Source organism: Heterodontus francisci, chromosome 6, assembly GCF_036365525.1.
Source record: "Heterodontus francisci isolate sHetFra1 chromosome 6, sHetFra1.hap1, whole genome shotgun sequence".
NCBI classification, from domain to species: Eukaryota; Metazoa; Chordata; class Chondrichthyes; order Heterodontiformes; family Heterodontidae; genus Heterodontus; species Heterodontus francisci.
The window spans coordinates 153,246,860-153,271,534 of NC_090376.1; the positions used below are offsets into that span (position 1 = coordinate 153,246,860).

Sequence of the window (24,675 nt, forward strand, 5' to 3'; positions counted from 1 at the left end):
TCTGTGAGATGGTAGAGATGTCCCCTGTTGCAGCCTGGAAGGATCCGATGCAAAGAGGTTCATGGCTACAGTCACCTTTACAGCCTCTGACAGTGCCATCCTCACCTTGCTCTGAGGCTGCAGGTCTGTCTGCAACAGGTGGCAGATTTCAGTCAGCACCTTCTTTGTGAAATGGCGGCATCTAATACACTGTTCCTTGCTGAGGTTGAGGTAAGTGCATTGCTCCCTGAAGATCCTGGTGGATATGGCCTCCTACTAAGAGCCCTTCACTCCCTCCTCCTCCCATTTTGAGAAGCCTCTGCTCAAACTCCCTGTCATGCTGCAGGTCAAGGGGGATGATTACTACAGCATCCATGACTGACAGCAAGTGGTCTGAACAGTACCCTTGAAATAAGGACCAAGACCTTCACTGTGCATAACACAACTTGCTGTAGACTTCACCAATTTTAAGTAGCAGTAGAAAACTCAGAACATTTCTACACACTCAGCAGCAACCAGTAGAAATCAGTCAGCAACTAACCTGAAAGTAGTTGATGATCCCTCTAAATAGCACTGGTGGGTGGTTCTTCATGCTGCTGTATGCATGTTCAGCTCGACGAGGTTAAGAGAGGTTGTTAACTGAAGTGTTGAGATTGAAAATGACATCAGTACAATCAAATCTCTGTTTCACGCTGACTGACATCTCAATTTGCCTAATCTCATTCTTCCGCACACACTCCAAATGCCCTCACCAACATGACACTGGTGTGGCCTGCACCAAAAGTGCGCGGTGCGGTCATCATTTTGCACCCAAAATGGCACTCATAGCACCGAATAAACCGGCACTATGGAACCAAATTTTGCGACTCTTGTTTCTACCCCAATACAGGACTGATCTCAGAACATTTAGAGCAAGATACATTAATTATACAGTGACTGCACTGCTAATTTAGCATGTTTCACCAATATGAGCAAAATACATTGTCATATCTCTTGTTTTTTTATAGTAGGTTCTGCTTGCTTAATCTGTCATTAACATGAGCACACATGCAGGATACTGATGCTAGCCATGACATGGTAGCCTATGTTTTCCAATTGTGTTATTTTAATTCCAGCATTGATGCTTGGCATTAAAGCTGCTAAGAAAATCAAGGCACCTGTGTCTGGTTTTAACAGAAAATTCATTTGATTCTCTCACCATAATATCTATATCAATGCAAGTTGTTTTCTCTCTTTCCTTCCTGCTGGAAGTTATGCTGAACCATTATAAAGCTCTGGTTAGGCCCCAGCTAGAGTATTACGTCCAGTTTTGGTCAGTGTACTTTAGGGAAGATGTGAGGGTCCTTGAGAGGGTGCAGAGGAGATTTACCAGAATGGTTCCAGGAATGAGAGATTTTTTAGTTACAAGGTTAGGTTGGAAAAGCTGGGGTTGTGCTCCCTGGAGCAAAGGAAATTGAGGGGGGATTTGATAGAGGGATAGGCAAATTGGTTGGGGGGTGGTGCTGGTTGGTCATCAGGGAAGGCCAAAAGGCTGACTGGAAAGTTTGGTAGGGGAAAACATAAGAGTTGAGCTGAATGGGGATTAAAAAATGTGTTGAGTAATTGTGGCAAGTGTGGGTGGAGGCTGAAACTTAAAAGTCTGGTAAGGGGGCAATGGTCAAGCTTAGAACAGGCAAGGGAGAGGCTGGATGCATAGTTAAGCAGAAAAGCTGGATTGGAATCAAACATGGCTGCTTTATTGTTGATCTGATTAGTCTGTGTTAACAACATGATTAAGAACATAAGAAATAGGAGCAGGATTTGGCCATTCAGCCCTTTGAGACTGTTCCATCTTTCAATACAATTATGGCTGATCTGCTACCTCAATTCCACCTTCCAACACTATCCCCATATCCCTTAATTCCCTTAGTATCCAAAAATCTATCGATCTCTGTTTTGAATATACTCAATGACTGAGCATCCACATCAGTCTAGGATAGAGAATTCCAAAGATTACAACTCTTAGAGTGAAGAAATTTCTCCTCATCTCTGCCCTAAATAGCTGAACCCTTATTCGAAGACTGTGACCCCCTGGTTCTCGTGAGGGGAAACATCATCCCAACGAGTCTTTTAAGAATTTTATATGTTTCAGTGAGATCATTCTTCTAAATTCCAGGGAAGTCCTTATCTGCTTAATCTCTCCTCATCGGACTACACCCTCATCCCAGGAATCAGTGTATTCAACCTTTATTGCACTCCCTCAAGGGCTAGTATATCCTTCCTTAGATAAGGAGACCAAAACTGTACACAGTACTCCAGGTATGGTCTCAACAAAACTGTATACAATTGCAGCAAGACTTCACTCTTATACTCCAATCCGTTTGTAATAAAGACTAACATACCATTTATTTTCCTAATTGCTTGCTGTACCTGCATATTAACTTTCTGTGATTCATGTACAAAGGGCACCCTCTGAATCAGTCTGGTTTAAATGTTGCAATAAAATGTGAGCTGTCAGCAACCTGAATACCAACATTTCCTAGTCTCACCATTTAAAAAACATTCTTCTTTTCTTTTGGAAGTGGATAGCTTCACACACTGCCAAGTAATATTCCATCTCCCTTGTCCTTGTCCACTCACTCAACCTGCCCATATCCTTTTCAGCCTCTTTTTGCATCCTCATCATTGTTTATTTTCCCACCTAACCTTGTATCATCAGCAAACTTGGATACATTACACCCAGTCCCCTCATCTAAGTAGTTAATATAGATTGTAAATAGCATTCTAAATATAGATTGTCAGTAAGGTTTGAAGAACTCTCCAATCTTTGCAGTTTTACAATCTGATGAGACTGATGTGGATTATACCTGTGTTTGCTGTAACATGAGGATTAATTAGCAGTTGGAAATGTTCATACTGACACAATATCATTTGATTTTAGCATTATGCTCACATGTGAAACTGTGAGTTGTCTTTATTCTTTTCACAGGATTACATGATTTCTATTTCCTACTAGTATTGGTTTACTTCGTAGTTGCCTGCATATACGCTCAGCCAATCTGGCGATCAGTTAAGAAAGGTGGACCTATGCACACTGTCCTAAAGGTTTTGTCTATCGGATTGCTACTGCAGGCTGGTGCAGCATTCACTAACTATATGCATCTTTCAAGGTAAAGTAGTGTTGATTTAATGGCATATAAAACCAAAATTTGTTTACCTCTATGTATCAAACATATTGTTCAGGTAAATTGAATATCAAGATTGTCAGTGAGTTGTTTCTGCATGCATCATGTCAAATACTTTTTCAGGGACCTGCCTCACACATTTGTTTGAGTCATGGTGCATGAAAAGAGTGAGAGGAAATATAAATGAAAATTGCAGTGGGGGTAATTGAGCAAAACTAGATTCAATGTAACGTTATGGTTATAAAAGAGGGAATTTTGTGTTTCTGATTTTGATTTTACATGAAATGAATCAAGCATTCTAAACATTAGAAACTGGGACATTAGTTTACTGTGTACTTTTTTAAATTTCCAACTGAAGGATTTTTCATAAATCTTTCTATAAAAATCTGTTTCTGATTGAAATTAAACAACAATGTTGCTCCCTGAAAGCAGTCCTATAATGATATCTGTAATTTCTTTCAGGTACTCAGTGGATGGAATTGGAACTCCTTTGCTGGGCAGTTTGGCTGAATGTAAGATGCAACACTTTCACTGAAATTGCAGCTTCTACTGATAATTTGGCTCTTAATAAACACATTCTTGATCTCGTAATAGAATTTTGAAGTACCAAACCACTTTTTCATTCATTCACAGTATCTAGAGTTCCTAATCAAAGCATAACCCAAAAATATATAATCCTTTGCCATGTACAAAAAGATTGCCAATTATTCATATTTTCATTGCTTAGCATGGTGAACATTGTCTGCCAAGCATATGTCTATCTACTTTCTTGGCTTAACAGTGTCTTGTAAATGATCATTTACATGTAGAAAAATGTTTAAATATAGATTCTGGGCTGGATTTTACAGACCCCCTCCACCGACTTCGGGGTTCGTGGCGGGGGGCGGGGGGGGGGGCCGGAAAATGCCTCCAGGAGAGGGCCACCACGCACCAGACGCCGGGAGGGCCAGACCCAGTATTGCTGGCAGCAGCGAGGCCTCGTGGCAGCCACTCGGCAACGGGACCCCCATTTACATATTTAAATAAATGGAAATGAATGCATTAATCTTCCTTAGGCCGGCACCTTCTGTCCCACTGCGATCTTCCTGCCGCCGCCCGTCCGGGGAAACAAGGCGGAACATTTGTGGGGAGGGGGAAGGGGGTATGTTTCTCAGTGCGAGAGTGGGGAGGAACAGGGTCAAAGTAACATCATTGGTGTAGGGGATGATAGGAAGGGTTTTAGGTTAAAGTTTATGCACTTTGAGGGGGGAAGGTTAGGTGGACAAGGTAAGTGTTTTGGGGGGGAGAGGGAAAGTAATTAATTTAATTGTTATGGGGGTTGGAGAGGAGCAAGATAAATGTATTTAATTTTTTTTCATTCACTTTAGCTTTTAATATTTAAATTTAACGGTATGGCTCAAAGCCCTTTAAAAGTGCTGTCAGCTCCTGCGCACAGGCAGCTGACGCCATTGCTGGGGACAGACAGGCCACCCCCTCCACGTGATTGGTGGGGTGGGGTGGGAGGGGGTGGTTGGCTCGCCCCAACTATTTAAATGAGCCACCGCTCTTTGGATCATGGTGGCACCGCGACATGTTTTTGCCTACTGCCGCAATTGTAAAATTCAGCCCTCTGTTGCAGAATGAAGGAATTAAGCATGGTGAGGTTAAAAATATTCTAAACTGATCATTTATCCCCCTTTTTTGAAAGAAGTCTTTTGAAATTATGTTACAAATATAGTGGGCAGGATTTTGGTGCATGACAGGGCAAGAACGGAGGCAGGCGGGCATGGAATTTCCTGATGCTGGCCAGTGGGCCAGTTCTCCGTCATAGTCCCAACTTCCGACTATTTTCCTGGAGGCCAGATCGGCACAGAACGACAATCCGCCCACAAGTGGCGGGTAGCTTATTAAGTCACTAAGAGGCCAATTAAGGCCATCGATCAGAATTTTCCTGTCAACCTGCGGGCTCCCCACAGCATTGGGAGCACAGCACATGCTTAGAGGCGGACTCCTGGTGTCAGACTGTTGGGGGGCCAGCGCTCCAGGATCACTTTGAGGCCTACCAGGTTACAGCTGCGGCCTCAGGCCATTCTGTGGAGGGACTCCCTTCCACAATGGTGGTCTGGCAGCTGTGGCCATTTTTTTATTTCCAATATTTTAAAAGTGCTGAGAGTGAACCCAAGATGGAGGCGCATTCTGTCTCCCTTACCTGTAACGGCATGCTGCAGCTCCTTGAGTGCTGGAGTGCCTCCTATTGGCCTTCCAACTTCGACAGCCTTCCTGCCGTCCTGAATTGAATGGAAATCATACCCTTCATAGAAACATAGAAAATAGGAGCAGGAATAGGCCATTCGGCCCTTCGAGCCTGCACCGCCTTTTAATACGTCATGGCTGATCGTCCAAAGTCCGTACCCTGTTCCCGCTTTCTCCCCATATCCCTTGATTCCTTTAGCCCTAAGAACTATATCTAACTCTTTCTTGAATATATTTAATGATTTGGCCTCAACTGCTTTCCATGGTAGAAAATTCCACAGGTTCACCACTCTCTGGGTGAATAAGTCCCTCCTCATCTCAGTGCTAAATGGCTTACCCCTTATCCTTAGATTGTGACCCCTGGTGCTGGACTCCCCCACTTCGTCCACTAATTGGACAGTCTTGCAAAAATCATTGTCGGGTTGCAGCTCCCAACACAATGCGGGGTCCTGACCCAAAACGGAAAATCCTGCCCAGTATTTCTGAGCAAAGCAGTCATGTGTTTATGGATTAACTTGTACTGTGCTGTTTTCTTCGACTGCAGCTTTAGTTTTCATAACGTTGAGCCTCAATATGACAAAAGACATATGCTATTGTATCTGGTATCACTATTTGTCAAGAAATTTTCGAATTATATTCTAACATGAGTGAAATTTATGGGCTGAATTTTGTTCCCTTGTCGAACGACTTCGGTGGCATGGGGGGGGGGGGGGGGGGGAGGGGATATGGAGAATCTCTGCAGAGCCGTCCGCCACAAAACCCTTCGCCATACCGCAATTTGCAGATTCTGTCAGAGGCAAGGAAGTACTGTGGCGCCCCAAGATGACGGCATCGTAATTTAAATGTTTGAAATTGCGCTTTAAATAAATTTGAATCTAATTCACTACAATCCAACATTTTTTTGTGGTTGACGTGCGACACACACGTGCCTTCAGTTTCGCGACTTTGAAGAGTCCTCGGTGCCATGAAAGGGAAGGTAACCTAACCATAGTAGTATAGGGGAACTGGAGTTTACAGTGGCCATTGCTGCTATGCTGAGTGCCCAAGCACTGTGTGTGAATGAGGGGAGCTCTGCAAGGGACTTGTATGTGACTCGGGGGAGCTCTGCAAGCGGGTTGTGTGTTGCCGCCAGCACCTACTCCAACATCAAGTGATACCGTGAATGGTGTCTCCATTGCCGCCTCTGCCACGTGATTGCGGGGGACAGCCGCCTCCATTATGTGAAATGGTGGGTGGCTGTTCATGTCACAAGTGGGACCACCGCCATTTTGCGCACGGCAGGATCATAGAATTCAGCCCTATGTTTTTGAAGCAAGAGGTGAACATTTCCCAATGTGTCGATACACACAATTGACGCAATGAAAAACTTATAAGAATCTGGGAATATTCTAATTGGAATCACTGTTTGGCAATGTAATTTTTACAGATTTTTATGAATAAAGTATATTTTGGAAATAAAAAAAAACAACTGCATCAGAACCACTGGAGAGTTTTTACCTCAACCCAATTGCCATCATGTGAACACTTTATTTTAGAGAATCCAAAAGAATCTGAATATATAAATACAACAGACACTTTGTTACATATAATTGATTGGAACTGTCAAAAATTTTGAAATGTTGATTTATGATATCTATCAATCTTCATGTCAATGGCTGGTGATTGCATGAAAACAGGTCTACTAATTTAAAAGTTAAGATTTGTGATAAGCCATATATTCTCCATGTATTCTAAATAAAAAGATAATGGCCCAGAAATTGTTGAAGCAGGTCATCTTGTAGTGAGCCTCGTGAATTAGATTTTTTACCTCACTCTGGAAATTGTATAACTTTTTCACTGCAAATTTCTGGAAATGCAAATTGATCATGGCATGGCATCTGGGACCTCGTGAATGTCGGGTCCAATTGTCTAGGTCCTTAAGCAAATAAATTTAAGGATAGTGGGAAAAAAAGTGAATGATGGAGAAGGAAATGGGATGAATTAGAGTCAAATTAGATACAAAAAGAGGATTAAAGGGACGAAAAGGAAGAAAAAAGAGAAGTAAAAGAGATTAGAAGGAAAAGAAAGAAAATAAAGAACATTTATAAAATAGAAACAATTTACTGCCTGCAGGAGTCAGACCCTACAGTTTCAGTTGTTCCTTTACTGGGCATCTAAGAATGAATGACATGTCAGGTTCATAAGTCACATCCATTAACAGGGTCCTTACCACCTGAATACATGAATATGAAATTGACTGCAAGACAGTTAGCAAAAAGTAGAAGACAATGATTTTTTTTGGATTAGAGGGAAGTGCAGGGTGTCCATTAAGGGTCGGCATTAGGACCACTACTGTTTTACTTTCAAACCCGCGACCTATACCACCTAGAAGGACAAGGGCAGCAGATGCATAGGAACCCTCCAAGTCACACACCATCCTGACTTGAAACTATATCACCGTTCCTTCACTGTCGCTGGGTCAAAATCCTGGAACTCCCTTCCTAACAGCACTGTAGGTGTACCTACCCCACATGGACTGCAGCAGTGCAAGAAGGCAGCTCACCATCACCTTCTCAAGGGCAATTAGGGATGGGCAATAAATGCTGGCCTAGCCAGCGACGCCCAGGAACGAATAAAAAAAAAAAAATCTCCTCCAGCTTCACAGCCCTCCAAATAATCTGTGCTCATCTATTTCTGGCCTGTTGAGCATCCCTGATTTTAATTGCTCCACCTTTGGTGGCCACATCTTCAGCTGCCTCGGCCCTACCCTCCCTAAACCTCCCTGCCTGTCTAATCATTTTCCTCCTTTAAAATACTCTGTAAAACCTAGCTCTTTGACCAAGCTTGTGGCCATCTGCCATAATATCACCATAGGTGGCCTGTGTCAAATCATGCTTTATAGCGCTCCTGTGAGGGGCCATGTGATATTTATGATGTTAAAGGCACGATATAAATACTGGTTTTGTTATTGCTGTTGTTGGCAGGAAAAGTCAATATAGCTTTTTAAAAGCAAAAGGGATTCTGAGCTTTACAGAGGCAGAGGGCCAGATTTTGGAAGGGCTGCGGAGGCTGCAACAGAGGCAAGCAGGCCTGCAATTTCCAGCTGCATGTGGCATGCCGGATTGCCACATATTCCCGCCTTGGAGCCATTTTCGAAGAGGCTGTTTGGGGGTGGGTTAACGGCTGCCTGCCTGCAAGGTGTGGGTGGCCAAATAGGTCCCTTAAAGAGCCCAACAGACACCAGCTGGAATTTTCCAGTCGACAGTTGGGTTCCCCACTGAGCCCGATTCCCAGCCAATGAATGGAGACAGCCTCTTGGTGGCAGACCAGGGGGCCAGTGCTCCTCTATGCATGGCCATGATTGCGAGATGGCTACAGCTGTGGCCACAGGTAACCCTGTGGAGAGCTTCTCTCTCCACAATAATGGTTTCGCAGCTGTGGCCACAGGTAACCCTGTGGAGTGGTTCTCTTCACAATAATGGTTTCGCAGCTGTGGCCACTTTTTATTTTACCTTTTTAAAAAGCCTTCAGAGGGCACCTCCATCTTGAGGCGCCCTCTGTTTCTCCTATCTGCATCAGCAGCTCCCACCTCCTATTGACCCACAAAGCCTCGGGCACATGCCTGCTGTTCTTAATCGGACAGAGCTCCTGGAAGCAGCCACTTAAATAGCCATCTGCTCAAAAATTGCTTCTGAGGTCTCGCCACCAGCAGTTCTGAGTTCCTGATCCAGAATTCATAATGAACTGGGATCGAGACCCTGGAACAAAAATTCAGTACATGGAGTAGAAAATGAAATAAGTTGTACTAAACCTTTATAAATCAATATTTGAATCCAATTCTGGGCACAATACTTTAGAAAGAATGTCCAGTCCTTGGAGAGGATGCAGGGGAGAATTACAAGAATGGTACCGAGGATGAGGGGTTTCAGTTATTTAGTGAGACTAGAAAAGCTGGATTGTTCTCCTTGTAGCAGAAAAGAGTTATGGGGAGATTTAGTAGTGACATTCAAAATTATGTGGGGTTTTGATAGAGTAGATAGGGAGGAACTGTTGCAATTAGGAAGGAAAGTCGATAACCAGAGGACATAGATTGAAAATAATTAAAATAACAGGAACATGAGGAGAACTTTTTTTACTCAACAAATTGTTGTGATCTGGAATATTATGCCTGAAAAAGTGGTGGAAGCAGGTTCAATCATAACTTTCAAAAGGAAATGGATCTCCACTTAAAAAGGAAAACTTTGCATGGCTATCGGGAAGGAGTAGGGGTCTAATTGGTAGCTCTTTCAGAGAACCAGCACAGGCATAGTGGACTAAATGACCTCCTTCTGTGCTGCTTGATTCTACCAGCCCTAGATGGCTACAGCAAAACTCATTTATGGCACAAAGCACCAATTTCTTGAAACTAATATGGAAATTAACAGCAAGCTCCTGTTTTCAAGGCTCATGGCAGCAATTTGTGATGATTTGCAACTCGGGTTATGCCATCCTCGCCACAAATTGCTGGATTTATTACACATTATTGGCAGAGGTTCATCATGGCAGTGGTTCTACACCAAATTTTTCTGTATACAGATAATGGGCTGCATTTTACAAGCTTGCCACCGAGCTTCAAAGATGACGGCCCGCACATCCAGGCTTTACTCCACAGAGCCGCCACGATGCGGCGACTCATTTACATGGCCGGGGTGGACCATGCCCCCCACCCCTGCTGATGTGCAGGGAGCAGGCAGTCCATCTCCAGCAACAATGTCCAGCGCCACTGCGCAGGCACCGTGCCATTTTCAAAGGGCTACACCAAAACATTAGCTATACCCATAGATATATACCATGTCCTATCCGTTATAAATGCTTCAAATGGTCCTTGAAGGCTTAAAGTAGCTACTGATTAACAAAGCCCTTAAGTACTGAAAGCTCGATCAAATTAACCTCCTAAGAGTACTCAAAGCTTTTGGGGAAGACCTGGCAATGAACACCTCTCATTACTTTCTTGCTCGGAAGAATAAGCATCTTCAAAAGAAACATCCTGCTCAGGCTTCTATACCTGTTCTAGATGTTGCTCATTCAAAAATTTATGGACATGGATAAACAGATCAAGGAGGTGCATCTTGAAGACCAATAAATGCAGAATTTTCAACAGAAATCTCCAACAAACCAATGACAGAGGAGGACTTACCTTCCAAAATGCTATTAATGGGCAGCAGAAGTTCAAAGAACAAAGAAAGAACAAAGAACAGTACAGCACAGGAACAGGCCATTCGGCCCTCCAAGCCTGCGCCGATCTTGATGCCTGCCTAAACTAACACCTTCTGCACTTCCGGGGCCCATATCCCTCTATTCCTTCCTATTCATATATTTGTGAAGATGTCTCTTAAACTTCGCTATCGTATCTGCTTCCACCTCCCCTGGCAGCAAGTTCCAGGCACTCACCACCCTCTGTGTAAAAAAACTTGCCTTGCACATCCCCTCTAAACTTTGCCCCTCGCACCTTAAACCTATGTCCCCTAGTAACTGACTCTTCGGTTGTTGAATTTGAATTTGAGTTCTGAAGAAGGGTCACTGGCCTGAAACGTAACTCTGCTTCTCTCTCCACAGATGCTGCCAGACCTGCTGAGTATTTCTAGCATTTCTTGTTTTTATTCCTGTCTATTGTATCATGGACAGTGTATAAACATAACATATGTCAAGGACCATTTTAATTTTTTTTAATGAAAAAATAAGGCAGGAATTTTACGCCACCCGACCCCTCCAGGAGTGGGCTGGTGGCAGCGGGTGAGGGCTTAAAATTGAGGTGGGGAGAGTGCAATTTTACAAGCAGCGGAGGAGATGACAAACGGCCCACCTGCCCCAGGCCAATTAAGGCCCTTAAGTGGCCAATTAGTTGCCACTCAAGGGCTTCCTCCCACCGCCGCTGGTCCCACAGAGGGCCCCCCACCCCCACCCTGAACACTACAAGCCGACGCCATGGAGCAACACCACCCCCCCGCCCATCCCCCGACTGATACACCCCCCTCCCCCTGCTTTGCTGTAGCCCAGCTGGTTATCCCCGGCGAGGCCCCACACAATAACCTTAATTCCAGGACTTCCTCCATTGCTGCTCCTCTCGGGTGCAGTCCCAGAAGTGGCCACTGCTCTAGATGGAGCTGTTGGGACTGAAGAGCTGCCAGCCCGCTGATTGGCCAGCAGCTCTTGGAGAAGAGACTCTCTGTTTTAAAGGGGCAGAAGCCCTGCCCAAGGCCAATTAAGGGCCTGGAGCACATAAAATTGCTAAGTGGCTTCCAGGCCTGGCAGAGCTGGGTTCATCCCTGACTTTTTGGCCAGTGGGCATAGCTCAGTCAGTTCCCCCCATTACTAATAGGGAAGAATTATGTTAAATTAAAAAATTATTTTTGCATATTTGCTGCAAGAAGCCTTCGCACCTGTGTTTGTAACAGTTGCCATGCCAACTCTTACCTGATCACTAATGTTTCACAGGGAGTGAGACATTAATTAATCTGTACAATAAATGTCATTATCATTTAGATGGGACAACATCGTCATAAAAATGATGCCCGATTAGTTGGCCATTCAGTAGTCCCAAATGTGAAGACTGTACTTCTTCAAATAGTTCAGTTCTTTAAAAAACAAATCAGAGGACAGTTTATAAACAATAAAAAATTTATAAAAAATACAAACCTGTCTTTCAGAATTGGAAAAATGGATGCAATTTTGGGGTGACTATACCTAGCATGTAAATATATATTGAACATGCTGAAACTTCTGTTATTTTTGTGTTGCAGTGTACATTTTCAGCATAAATCTGTACAGTACTGTGCTGTAGTACTGCAGTTTTAATAGTCGTTTCTGTCCAGATTGTCCAAGAGTGTCTGTGTAAATGAGATGTTTGATAGATTCTTAAGCATTTGTTTGTACATTTTTGCCATTGTGAAAAACTCTCTTCATTAAGTTTAAAAAAATTGTTCCCTTTAAATTAAATATTTGGAGCAATTCCTCTCTCCAGCTCATATTTCTTGATTCTCTTTCAGTATGGATAATAATGAGAAAGAAATTGGGAATTTTGTACTCCATGTCTCAACTTGTGCTAGAAGATTGTTATCATTACAGCTATTTTTAATTTTCACTTCTCAGTGGATTTGCTCTTGGACCAATTTTTTTGTTCTGGCATTGCACTCGGTATAGTGCATATGTTATATATTCAATAGCTCAGTATACATATCAGGGGAAAACATGTTTAATGCTACAAAAACAGATTTTCAGTAGAAAGTGCAGTATAATAATATACTAGCAGAGAACAACAAAACATTTGTGGTGAAATTAGTATCTTTATTGCAACAGTACATCTTCAAATCCCCTTCCTTCCATTCGATCCTTTCCATGCTATCCTTCGCATACCATACCCATCCCATTCCTTTCATCCCTCCCATATCATCTCCATCCCATCCTCCATCCCACCCCTTCTTCCGAAGCCATCTCCATCCTGCATTCCATCCCTCCCATGCCATCCCATTCCCCCATTCCATACCTCCCACATGCCATTTCCCCACTGCCTCACCACCCCCACACCATCCCCAATCCCTCCAGCTAGAGTGATTTTGTTGTTGGGCTCCCCTTACCTTCTGCTTCTTTGTTTTTCTGCCATCCACCACTCTACCCAGGCCACTGCCATCAACTGTCCCTCCCATGCTGTTCCCCTCCCGCCCCACACCCACAATGCCTCTATTCAGGGTAACTTTGTTGTTGTTGGTCTCCCCTTACCTGCTTTTTCTCCACCAACCATCCCCCTTACACCTGCCACTGTTGCCACCGCCACTAACCATTTACAGCTGCACGTGCGTCACACGCTTCAGACCTCCACATGCCTCCATGCGCGCCAGGCTCCGCCGACCAAATCAACCCACCAACCAATCAGAAAGTTGCAGGTGGACACAAACTGCATATCATTATTATAGTTTATGTGCATAATATAATATTGTATAGTGTATGTTACAAAGTAACACATTTTTCCCTCTTGCTTGCTTCAGACATTGATTTTTTTTTTATATCCTTGCTTTTCAATTTTTATGGTACATATCCAACTTTGGACTCAAATTCCAAATTTCATTTAAAATGGAGAGAGAAGACAAATCAGCCATGAAGTAACAGATCTGTTGATGCTTTCTTTTCCTGAACAGTATGTGATATGGTCTCCCAGATTCAGATGCTCTATATGCTTCTGAGTTTATGCATGGGATGGACTCTGGGTAGAATGGGAAGAACTCAGAGTAGGCTGCTGCAATGGGACTCAACCCCAACATCGACTGCCATAGCCATTGTAGCTGTTATAACTCAGGTCAGTGGAGTCGTTAGCAATGCATAAAGATGGAGAATTTCAAATATTCACTGAATGCCCTCAGTCCTAAATTTAAAAATGTAATGGTGTAATATACAAAAATGAATAGTAGGCTGCATTGAGACTCTCTTTAATTAATACTGTTTTGTGCATATTTGATACTGGCACATTTTTGTTGACTGTAGGCTTTTTCATAAATTGATTAGTAGTGTCAATGTGAATATTGTTGTTGATTTATAAAGCAGATCTAGCCAGGTTATGAATTAGATAGGATGACCATTAGGATAGGATAGGATTGAGCTTTAGATAACTAAAGATGAATTTTAAAGATGGACCAAAGTTCAGCTTTGAATTAAAAATGTAAACGTAAAGCAAATTCCTGAATGTGATCACACAGCTTTTAGACAACTGCTGATGCCATATAGAGTGGAAAAATTAGGTTTCAGGACTCTGATAATCCAATTGTGTGTCAAGAAAATCAAAATCAACAAAGCCTAAACTTCAGATTAACACATTACTTCAGACTATCTGATCCTTATCTGAAACTGACTTCCAGATGCTCCCCAAGTGTAGGGGGCATTCCAATCTGTACATAGCTTACTCCACCATCTTAGAGATGTGACTACCAAATTATAAGAGTTTTTTTTTAGATCTCTTCACCTTGCCACTCCCTTTGTTCTTTTCGAGAACCTTCACAAATCTGTTTTCTTTTACTGTTTCTTCACCCAGCACCCATGCATTTTTGTTTTCCTTCCTGCTTGGTCTGTGTTTTCCCTCATCAGTGTAAAATGTTTTGAGAAGTTGTTGGCTATGTAAAGAACACTAGAAAAATCAGCTGGATGTTCTTTTATGTACTTTTCCGTTTGATGACTAGTATCAACGACGGCTTGCATTTATATAGGGCCGATCGTGTATAACACCAAGCATCTCAAAGCTCTTGCAAGGAAGATGAGGAGAGCATTGAGTTTTGGTAATAAAGGGAGCCTAAGATGGGATGATAGAGGGTCCCCAAAAGTGTGTTGATATTTGCATGGGATCCTCCATACAGATTGAAAATCACTGATTTAAAGCTGCCCCTCGGCGATATCATCCGAAAACACATATTAGCTGACGACACCCAGATCTATCTCACCATGACCTCCCTTGATCCCTCCACTGTCTCTAAATTGTCAGACTCCTTGCTGACATTCAGTACTGGATGAGCAGAAATTTCTTTCAGTTAAATATTGGAACGACTGAAGCTATTGTCTCCGGTTCTTCACACAAACTCTGCTCCCTCACCACTGACCTCATTCCTCTCGCTAGCAACTGTCTAAAGCTGGGACAGACTGTTAGCAACTTCAGTGTCATATTTGACCCCGAGATGAGCTTTCAGCCACATATCCGTGCCATCACTAAGACTACCTATTTCCACCTCTGTAACATCACCCAATTCTGCCACTACCTCAGCTCTTCTGTTGCTGAAATCCTCATCCATGCTTTTGTTTCCACCCGACTTGACTTTTCTAACGTGCTCCTGGCCAGCCTCCTACATTCTACCCTCTGTAAACTTGAGGTCATCCAAAACTCTGCTGCCGTATCCTAACTCGGACCAAGTCCCATTCCCCTATTACCACTGTGTTCGCTGATCTACACTGGCTCCCGATTAAGCAATGCCCGATTTTAAAATGCTCATCCTTGTTTTCAAATTCCTCCATGGTCTGGCCCCTCCTTATCTCTGTAATCTCCTCCAGCCCTACAACTTTCTGAGATATCTGCACTACTCTAATACCAACCTCTTGAGCATCCCTGATTTTAATCACTCCACCATTGTGGGCCATGCCTTCAGCTGTCTAGGCCCTGAGCTCTATATTTCCCTCCCTAAACTTCTCCTCCTCTCTACCTCCTTTTTTTCCTTTAAGACACTCCTTAAAACTTACCTCTTTGACCAAGCTTTTGGTCATCGCCCCTAATATTGCCTTGTGTGTCTCAGTGTCATATTTCGTTTTATAATGCCTCTGTGAAGCACCTTGGGACATTTTATTATATTAAAGGCAGTATATAAATATGAGTAGTTGTTATTGTTGTTGTAAAGAGTACAGTTGTAATTACTGAATGATTGCCTTTTGGAGTGGAGGGGGCAGGGGAGGAACAGTAATCTGAAATCAAAGGAGTAGAGGGTACAGCCAAAAACATACAGCTGGAGAAAATTGGTGAAATAGGGCATGGTGAGACAGTGGAGGGAATTGAAAACGAAGGCCTGAATTTACTGGCCGCAGCAATGGCCCTTTCCACCAGCTGGCAAGCCAGGGGCAACTCCGCTGTGGCCATTTTTGAAAGCCCTGATGGAATTCAGTGTCAATCAGACAGTTAACTGCCTGCCATTGGGGTTTCCATACCTTTCAAGCCAAAGAGCCTGCCTACAAGAGCTGCTGGCCAATCAGATGGCCAGGACTTCTTCAGTCCCAGCAGCGCCACTGGGAGCAGTGGCCACTGCTAGTACTGCTGGAGGCCCAGAGCAGGAGCCATGAAGAATGCTCCAGAATTAAGGTAAGTGGGGTTGGACTCAATGGGCCCACTCAGGCAGGCCCCAGCGAGGGGTTCGTTGGGGATTATTAGTGAGGGCAGGGGACAGTCTTTCAGTGGGGGTGACCTTTGGCTCCTGGTGGGGGGGGCGGCCTCCGTGGGCCACCGCGTGCCCGATCAGGAGGGCCCCCTCCCCCACCCCCTAGCCCACAGGGAGGCCGCCAGCTTATACCATGCCGTCTCCCCATGTGGTGGAGGGAGCCCCTGCCGCTGGTAAGATACCAGTGGGAAGAGGCCCTTAATTGACCACTTATGGACCTCAATTAGCCTCCAGGCGGGAAGGCTGTCCTTAACCTTGCCCACCCCGCTAAAATTCGATGGTGTCGGAAAGGCAATGTGCACTCCACTACCCCACTTGCCATTTTTACTTCCCCCCGCCCCACCCCCCCCAACCCCCGGCCTCCCTGCTCGTCCCTAGAGAGCTGGAAAAATGCAGCCTTAAGACAAAAGTCTTAACAATGGGCTGAAGAACAGTGAGCCAAAGGAGTTTGGCAAGAAATAATGGGCTGGAGTTTGTTGTCCTGCCGCCGGAGATGGCGGCGGCTGCAGAAAATGGTGGCCGCCCCCCACGGGACCTGCGCCATCGCAATTATGTGGCAGGCGGCCACTTAACATATTGGCGGCGGCTGCTGCCACCCCCCCCCCCCCCCCCCAATCACATGGCGTGGTGGCATTGGCAACGCCGTTCACAGCGTCACCTGGTGCAGGAGCAGGTGCTGGTGCCCTTTTTAAAAGGCTGCCAGCCCTGCAAACAGTTCAACATAATGCAGAATTGACCCCTTCCCCCACTTCCCCATACAAATCAGGCAGAGCTGAGCCCTTCCCCCCACTTCGCCATACAAATAATGCAGAGTTGACCCCTTTCCCACCTCGGTGGCGCAGCGTCTCATGGACGGGAAGGTGAAGGCACGTGAGTGCCGCACGACGAGCTCAAGATTGGGAACTGAAGGTACGATTGCAGCGAATTACATTTAAATATTTTAAGTAGGGTCCCATTGCAGAGCGACGGAAGTACCACCATGGAGCCTTGCCGCCACTGGGAAGATCGGGCCTCACAATCTCGGGGTCAGGCTGCATGGTGACCTCTGCTGCTCTGATTCTCCATCCACCCACCACCCCCACCCCCACCCGCCACAAAACCCGACGTCGGGCTGGGAACAAAATCCAACCCAATGGGTCTGCAGGAATTTACATGAGAGAATTCAGGCCATAGACTTCTGGATTGGAACTAAATGATGGCAAGTTGGGAAAAAGAGCATTCAAGAGATCAATTTAAAGATGATAGAAGGCATGCATTAAAATTTCAATGGGAGTAGGAGCACAAATGGATATGTGCAGTGCAAGAAAGCAGTCTTGAGGGCTGACTGGATGAATTTAGTTTAATTTATGATTGAACTGGATGCCAAGGTTGCACATCATCTTAGTAACCATTCAGCAGGATTGATGGAGTTGATGCCAGAAGCATGTAGATGTTTTTTGTGGTTGTCCACTGAGTTTAATAAGGGATTTACCAAGGGATGTCCTGCAAAGATAGTTTTTCCTTCACTGTTGCAGTGCCCGAAAAGAATTTCCATCTGCTTTAAAAGCTGAGAGCTGCAGATGTTATTTCTGAGGCTAGAAAAAAGATGACTTTAATATTTACTTTATTAATTTTTTTCTAACTTTGCATGTTATGCATAGATAGAATCCTGTCTTGCTGAAGGCAGGTGTCGAGGTAATCATCATTACTTCCTCAAGGCCAAAACATTCACTTTCCACCTTTATGGCTGTCTCTTTCCAGCTCATGTTATGTAAAATAATTTGAACAGCAGATTAGTAACACTGGCAAATCTGAATTCTTCCCTGAGTCCCAGCAAAAACTCTTAACAAAGGAGAAATGTAAAGTCTGCAATAGTACAAAGTTATTGTTACTACTGAAGGTGAAATTACACCAGATTTAAATGGAAGCTTCTATTGGCAAATAGCACCACCAACAACAACAGTAGCTAGTATTTATATAGCGCCATTAAGGTAGTAAAAAGTCCCAAGGTGCTTCACAGGAGTGTTATCAAATAAAAATTGACACCGAGGTACATAAGGAGATATCAGGGCAGATGACCTAAAGCTTGGTCAAAGAGGTATGTCTTAAAAGAGCATCATAAAGGAGGAAAGAGTGGCAGAAACGCTTAGGGAAGAAATTCCTGAGCTTAGAGCCTTGGCAACTGAGGCACGGCCACCAGTGGTGAAGCGCTGAAAAGCGAGGATGCTCAAGAGGCCAGAATTGGAGGGGCGCAGATATCTCGGAGGGTTGTAGGGCTGGAGGAGGTGACAGAGATAGGAAAGGGTGAGGCCATGGAAGAATTTGAGAACAAGGATGAGAATTTTAAAATCAAGCCTTTGCTTAAACAGTGGACAATGTAGGTCAGTGAACACGGGTGATGGTGAACAGGACTCAGAGTAAGAACACAGGCAGCAGAGTTTTGGATGAGTTCAAGTTTATGGAGGATAGAATTTGGGAGGCTGGCCAGGAATGCATTGGAATAGTCAAGTCTAGAAGTAACAAAGGCATCGATGAGGGTTTCAGAAGCAGATAAGCTGATGTACTTCATTGGCTGTAAAGTACTTTGGGACATCCTGTGGTCGTGAAATGTGCTATATAAATGCAAGTCAGTCAACCTTCCATCCTTCCTTCCATCCATCCAACAATGTAGTCAGAGGCACATATCGAGGTCCAATCTAATGCCAAATTGGGAGCACTCTAGTTCAGCCTCAGAGAGTTGCCAGCGAGAGGGGTAGAATTGGTGGCTAGGGAATGGATTTTCTGGTGGGGACTGAAGACAATGGCTTCACTCTTGCAAAATTTAGTTGGAGGAATACTGGATGTCAGGCAAGCAGTCCAGCAATTCAGAGATGCTGGCAGGGTCAAGAGCTGTGGCGATGAATTGGCTGGGTGTGGAAACTGACATTGTGTTTTCAGATGTTGCCAAAGGGCAGCTTGTAGATTAGAAATAGGAGCGGGCCAAGGATGGATCCTTGGGAGACACCAGAAAAATAGTATGGAAATGGGAAGCATAGCCATTGCAGTTAATTCTGGTTGTTACTGGATAGATAAAAATGGAGCCAGGCAGGGCTGCCCCACCCACCTGGAATACAGTGGAGAGGGGTTGGAGGAGAATGGTGTGATCAGCCATGTCAAAAGCTGCAGACAGGTTGAGAATGATGAGGAGGGTTAGTTTACCATTGTCACAGTTACATAGGATGTCATTTGTGACTTTGATAAGAGCCGATTCGATATTGTGGTAGGGGTAGAGACTAGGGATTCAAATGTGGAGTTCCAGGAAAGATGGGCACAGATTTGGGAGATGACAGCACGGAAAGGAAGGTTTGAGATGGGAAGGTCGTTCACAAAGACAGAGGAGTAAAGGGTTAGTTTTGAGGCGAGGGATGATGACAGGTTTGAAAGAGATGGGGACAGTATCTGAGGAGGGAGAACCGTGAACAATATCAGGTAACATGGCAGCCAGGAAGAAAGGTTAGATGGTCAGCAGTTTAATGGGAATAGAGTCGAGGGAGCAGGAGGTGGGTCTGATGAACAAGATGGGCATGAGGGGAGACTAGAGAAAGAGGTAAGTTCGGGGCTAGAGCAGAGTGATCCTTAGAGGATGTTTGGCCCGGTGGGCGAGGGAAAATGAGGGAAGTGGCAAAGGCGCTGATCGGATGGTCTCAATCTTAGTGGCAAAAAAGTCCATGAGCATCTCACACTTGTCGGAGGTGAGGGTGGAGGAAACAGAGGACAGAGGTTTACCAAGATGGTTTGCAGTAGAGAAAAGAAGTTGGGAGTTATCTTTGCATTCCAGGATGATCCTGGAATAATGAGCAGTTTTAACTATTAGAGCAGAACCTAATAGCGCAATCTAGCCAAATCTGACAGTAAATGGCTAACCAAGTTGACCACCATATCCATTCAAGTCTGCATCCCTTGGACTTAAGGGAGTGGAGATGTGGGCCATACCAGGGGCAGCAGCCAGGCTGAGAGAGAAATAATGGTTTTATTGGGGATGAAGGCACCAAAGGTGGAGATAAGGGTGTGGTTGAGCAGATCTGTCATTGCAAAAATGTTGCAGTGACAGTGACGATTTTGAAAGTAGAGTTGTAAGTGAATTGGAAGGTTTTTTTTCTGGGGCAGACACAGAAGAAAAGAGGTTTTGGGGGGTGTGGAGGGAGATGTATGGGTGGAGAGCAAACAAGGAAGCAATCAGTGATAGCTTTATCTGTGATTGACACAATGGAAGCAGGATGAATAGGAGGACCATGAACTCGGAGTTCCAGGAATGTCAAACTGAATATTTAGTTCCTTTTTATAGTTCTGTTACCATTGGTTTCATATGATTGCCACATCTTTGCATAACCATAACCATACAAATATACTAAAGTTATTTTTGTATCACTATAACAGGACTTATGTGGCTGTTGCACTGAAGATCCAGACAGGAAACTGTTGTAGGCCCTACTGATTTATGGTTATAAGCAGTTTAAAATAGATTCAGGGCAGCACAGTGGCTTAGTGGTTAGCACTGCAGCCTCACAGCTCCAGCGACCCGAGTTCGATTCTGGGTACTGCCTGTGTGGAGTTTGCAAATTCTCCCTGTGACCGCGTGGGTTTCCTCCGGGTGCACCAGTTTCCTCCCACAGCCAAAGACTTGCAGGTTGATAGGTAAATTGGCCATTATAAATTGCCCCTAGTATAGGTAGGGGAATTGAGGGAAGGTGGGGATGTGGTTGGAATATGGGATTAATGTAGGATTAGTATAAATGGGTGGTTGATGGTCGGCACAGATTCGGTGGGCCGAAGGGCCTGTTTCAGTGCTGTATCTCTAAATAAATAAAAAAAAAATACTTGTTTTCTTTCATACTATTTTAATATTTTCAGTAAAGATCTCTGATTTTTGCCTCTGTCTCATTATTACAGGGTATTTTATTGCTTTGGGAACAATTTGAAGATACGGATCACCATAGCTACCATGCACACCATAGCATGGCAGCTCTGCTGCTCATTGTTTTACGGGTGTGTCTGGCCCTGCTCTTAGCGTCTAGTCTTTACCAGATCATTACCATGGAAAGAAGTGTACTTAAGAGAGATTTCTACATCAGCTTTGCTAAGGTAAGTTGAGCTTTTATGATCAACATCCGAGCTAAGTTATTTACCTCATATTCCATTTAATTTAAAAATTAGTTGAAGGATTCTGTGGCCAATGGAAAAATCATGTACCTGTGAGGAAAACATTGATATGATTTTAGATTAATTCAGTACATACCATAGTTCCTAATTTATTCATATTAACATTGCTTAAATCAGTAATTGAACAATAATTACCCTTAACATTATCCTAATATATTTTTAAGCACATTTATTCCAGAGGAACCTAAAATGGTACCTTTGCTTCCTTGATAATGGCAGTACTCGATAGCTATGCATGAGACAGTGTCAGTTCGGAGGGAAGCATTGTGAGACAGCACTTTCAAATGTAGGGCATCCTTAATAAAATGGAATTCTACCCAGAATTATCAACAGTGTAATGTTGCTGTGATAAGACAGGACAGAGGCAAAGTCAATCTCAGTATGGAGGTAATGCAAGACCAGAAGGAGTCACTCCCATGCCTAGAGCCCTCATAGTGGTTTCTTGGCTATAATTAATGAGACAAATCTTTGGAGACTTCTTTACCAGCCAAATACTGAACCACCATATCAAACCAAAGGGTGTTTACTGGACGCCAAAGTCTATCCGCTGACCACCTCCATTTCTGCCCTCGGGTCCACAAATTGGCCGCCCAACCCACCCTCCAGCCAATTGACAGGCTACCCAATGAAAATCGGGGCCTGAACTTAATGTCCTTAATTGGCCTGTGGGCGGGAAGGCCATCTTCGGCCTTTCCCACCCCCGACTTGATTGCAGGGTGATGGGAAGGCAACAGACCCCCACCCCCCTGCCAACGCAATTCAATGGGCCCCCCGAACTCCTAGCTCGTCTTTGGGAGGCCTGTTAAATCCAGCCCTCAGGTTCTGCCTGGTGGGTCTCCTGGCCAGATTGAGGTAAAGAGCCTCTCTCCTCCTGTCCACCTTCTGCACCAAGGCTTGCAGTGCTGCTTCACTCTTCTTCCTGCTCAGAACGTCTTCTCCCACTAGTTCCAGCACATGCTGCAACCAGAATGCACTTCCTTTTTAAGAGGTGCAGGCTAGCCTCACACAAACCTGGGCCCCCTGCTGAGGGGTGCAGCCACTGAGCAGCACATTTAGCACTGGGCTGAATGCTACTATCATTTAAATTAGCAGAAGCACAAAGTTTGTGTGCTGCCTGCATTGGAACAAACGGGCACCAGTTAACCATGCTTCATGATTCCCGTGCCTCTTTTCAGGTCATAGCCAATTTTGCTCCCGTAGTCTCTGATGAATCGAAACATAGATGACAGAAAAGTGACACACGTGTTAGACTACTGTTACGACCAGGTGAGAAAGGTGATTATGGGTTTTTTACTGTCTTCACCTGATCTTATTGTAACAGGGTTTAATTTTTAAACACACTGTGTTTTTGAGCTCTCACTTGGTGAATCCTTGTTCACCACCTTCCAATTCTAAGACAACAAAATGAGCACAAACAGGCTTTCTCAGGTTTAAAGAAGAAAAGTGAAATTTATTAAATCTTAAACTTAACCTTCAATACAGTTAATGCCTACAGATATGTGACACGCCCACGCTAGCATGCATACGCAATACACACATGCAAATAGGGACAGAAAAGAGCAGAAGAAAAATAAAATGGAGAGGTTTGAGGCAGTCTCTAAAAGGGGGTTTCTTGTTACTGTTTCTGTGTTTCCAGCTTGCCGTAGAGTCCTTGATTATAGGTAGTCTTGCTTTTCATTGGGGCCCAGTATTCTTCTTAAACCTTGTTCACTGTAGGAGACTTTTCTCTCTTGGGGTTCATATATCTTCAATGGTTTTCGAAGCTGGTGAGAGCGAGATGATAGCAGACAGGAGAGAGGTGTTCTCAGTCCAGAAGAAAACAGCCTTCTGATTTTAAATTCCCTGTTGAAAGTTCAAATTCAAAAAACTCCCAACAGTCGTGTGACCAAACTGGCCCGACCACGTCTGTTTGTGTATTCGGCCATCTTAGTAGTTAAAATCTGGGCTTTCTCCCCATAACATTTAATATTCCTCTTTTTCAGAAGTTTAACTATTCACCTCTTCCAAATTTTACAATATTTTTTCCTTCAGACATTAAACCACTTGCAATCCAAAAATACTTTATCAATATCTTTAAGCCAGTTTATATTGCTGATAGGGCTTTTACATTAGCATTTGTGTAGTACACCAGCAATAACTGAGTTATAGAGTCATTTACAGCATTGAAGGCAGCAATTTGACCCTTCGAGTCCATGCTGGTTCTCCATGGAGCGATCCAGTCAGTCACACTCCCCCATTTGATCCCCATACCCCTGCAAGTTTATTTGACTGTGTTTCTATTTTTGGGATACAAGCCAGATTTAGCAATGTAAACACAGGGAGCCAGCACATGGATGTTGGTCTTCTAATAACAAAGCACAGCAGGACAATGTCGTTCAACTGAAGCAGAGTCTTGTGAATGCAAAGCCCTGCTGTCCCTGTCTGTCTGCTGTGGGCCCTGTTGCAAGGCCAATAGGAAGAGGGCAAAAAAGAGCAAGTACTCAACACAGCCCAAGTTACAAAGTCCCTTTATATTATAACATGCCACTAACAGCGTGGTACAATGTAAAAGCGATTAAAATGAGATACCAAGATTTCCTCGACCTCAAATCTATTGCCTGTTATTTCAGTCCAATCAGACCAAATGAATTTGTTTAGACTGTTTTATTGAAAACACACTAAAATAATTTCTGATATAGGAAACAGAAAGAAAAATAAAATAACCTCCCCTCAAACACTTTACAATTCAGATATCCATCAGAAAATTTCTATGGTTTTCCAATGATTTACATTATCTGACCCAGGTACATTGAAACCAGGCCCAGTAGCTTTTCAATTTATATTGTTCATGAAGCAATAACTCAGATTATTTCTTGACCTTTGGCTTTAAATACATTATTGTTGGTCTTTAGATGTCTTTAATGAACTTCCATGCAACACAAGGACCTCTTTTTTTCTGTGTTAGGGCTGCATCCTTTGGTTTCTCTGTCATCCAGTACTAGTCGCTACATCTATGATGTTTGCTGAACACCAGCGTGAGAAGGTATGTACTTGAAGAAGGAACTGACCTGAAATTCACATTGCAAGCAGAATGTAGCTTTTCTTTAAAAAAAAATCTATCAACAAAATTAGCTAATTGCAAAAGTATTATTGCAGTTTTATTCAAAATATTACAGCCAGATTTTAACAGTAACATAATGCAATGCCTAGGGCACTGCAATTAAATTTCC

General features: G+C 43.8%; 1 protein-coding gene across 3 annotated transcripts in view; it reads left to right on the plus strand.

Annotated features, from left to right (window-relative positions):
* Positions 1-24,675, plus strand: part of gpr180 (G protein-coupled receptor 180) — a 162,498-nt gene that overhangs the window by 114,382 nt on the left and 23,441 nt on the right. For 2 of the 3 annotated variants that reach the window (XM_068034371.1, XM_068034372.1), the window contains exons 4-8: positions 2,948-3,128; positions 3,606-3,655; positions 13,526-13,683; positions 21,197-21,388; positions 24,358-24,488. In XM_068034371.1, the coding sequence (XP_067890472.1) occupies positions 2,948-3,128; positions 3,606-3,655; positions 13,526-13,683; positions 21,197-21,388; positions 24,358-24,447 (671 nt within the window). In that variant the 3' untranslated portion in view covers positions 24,448-24,488. The remainder of the gene's footprint in view (positions 1-2,947; positions 3,129-3,605; positions 3,656-13,525; positions 13,684-21,196; positions 21,389-24,357; positions 24,489-24,675) is intronic. The other variant, XM_068034370.1, reaches the window with a different exon arrangement.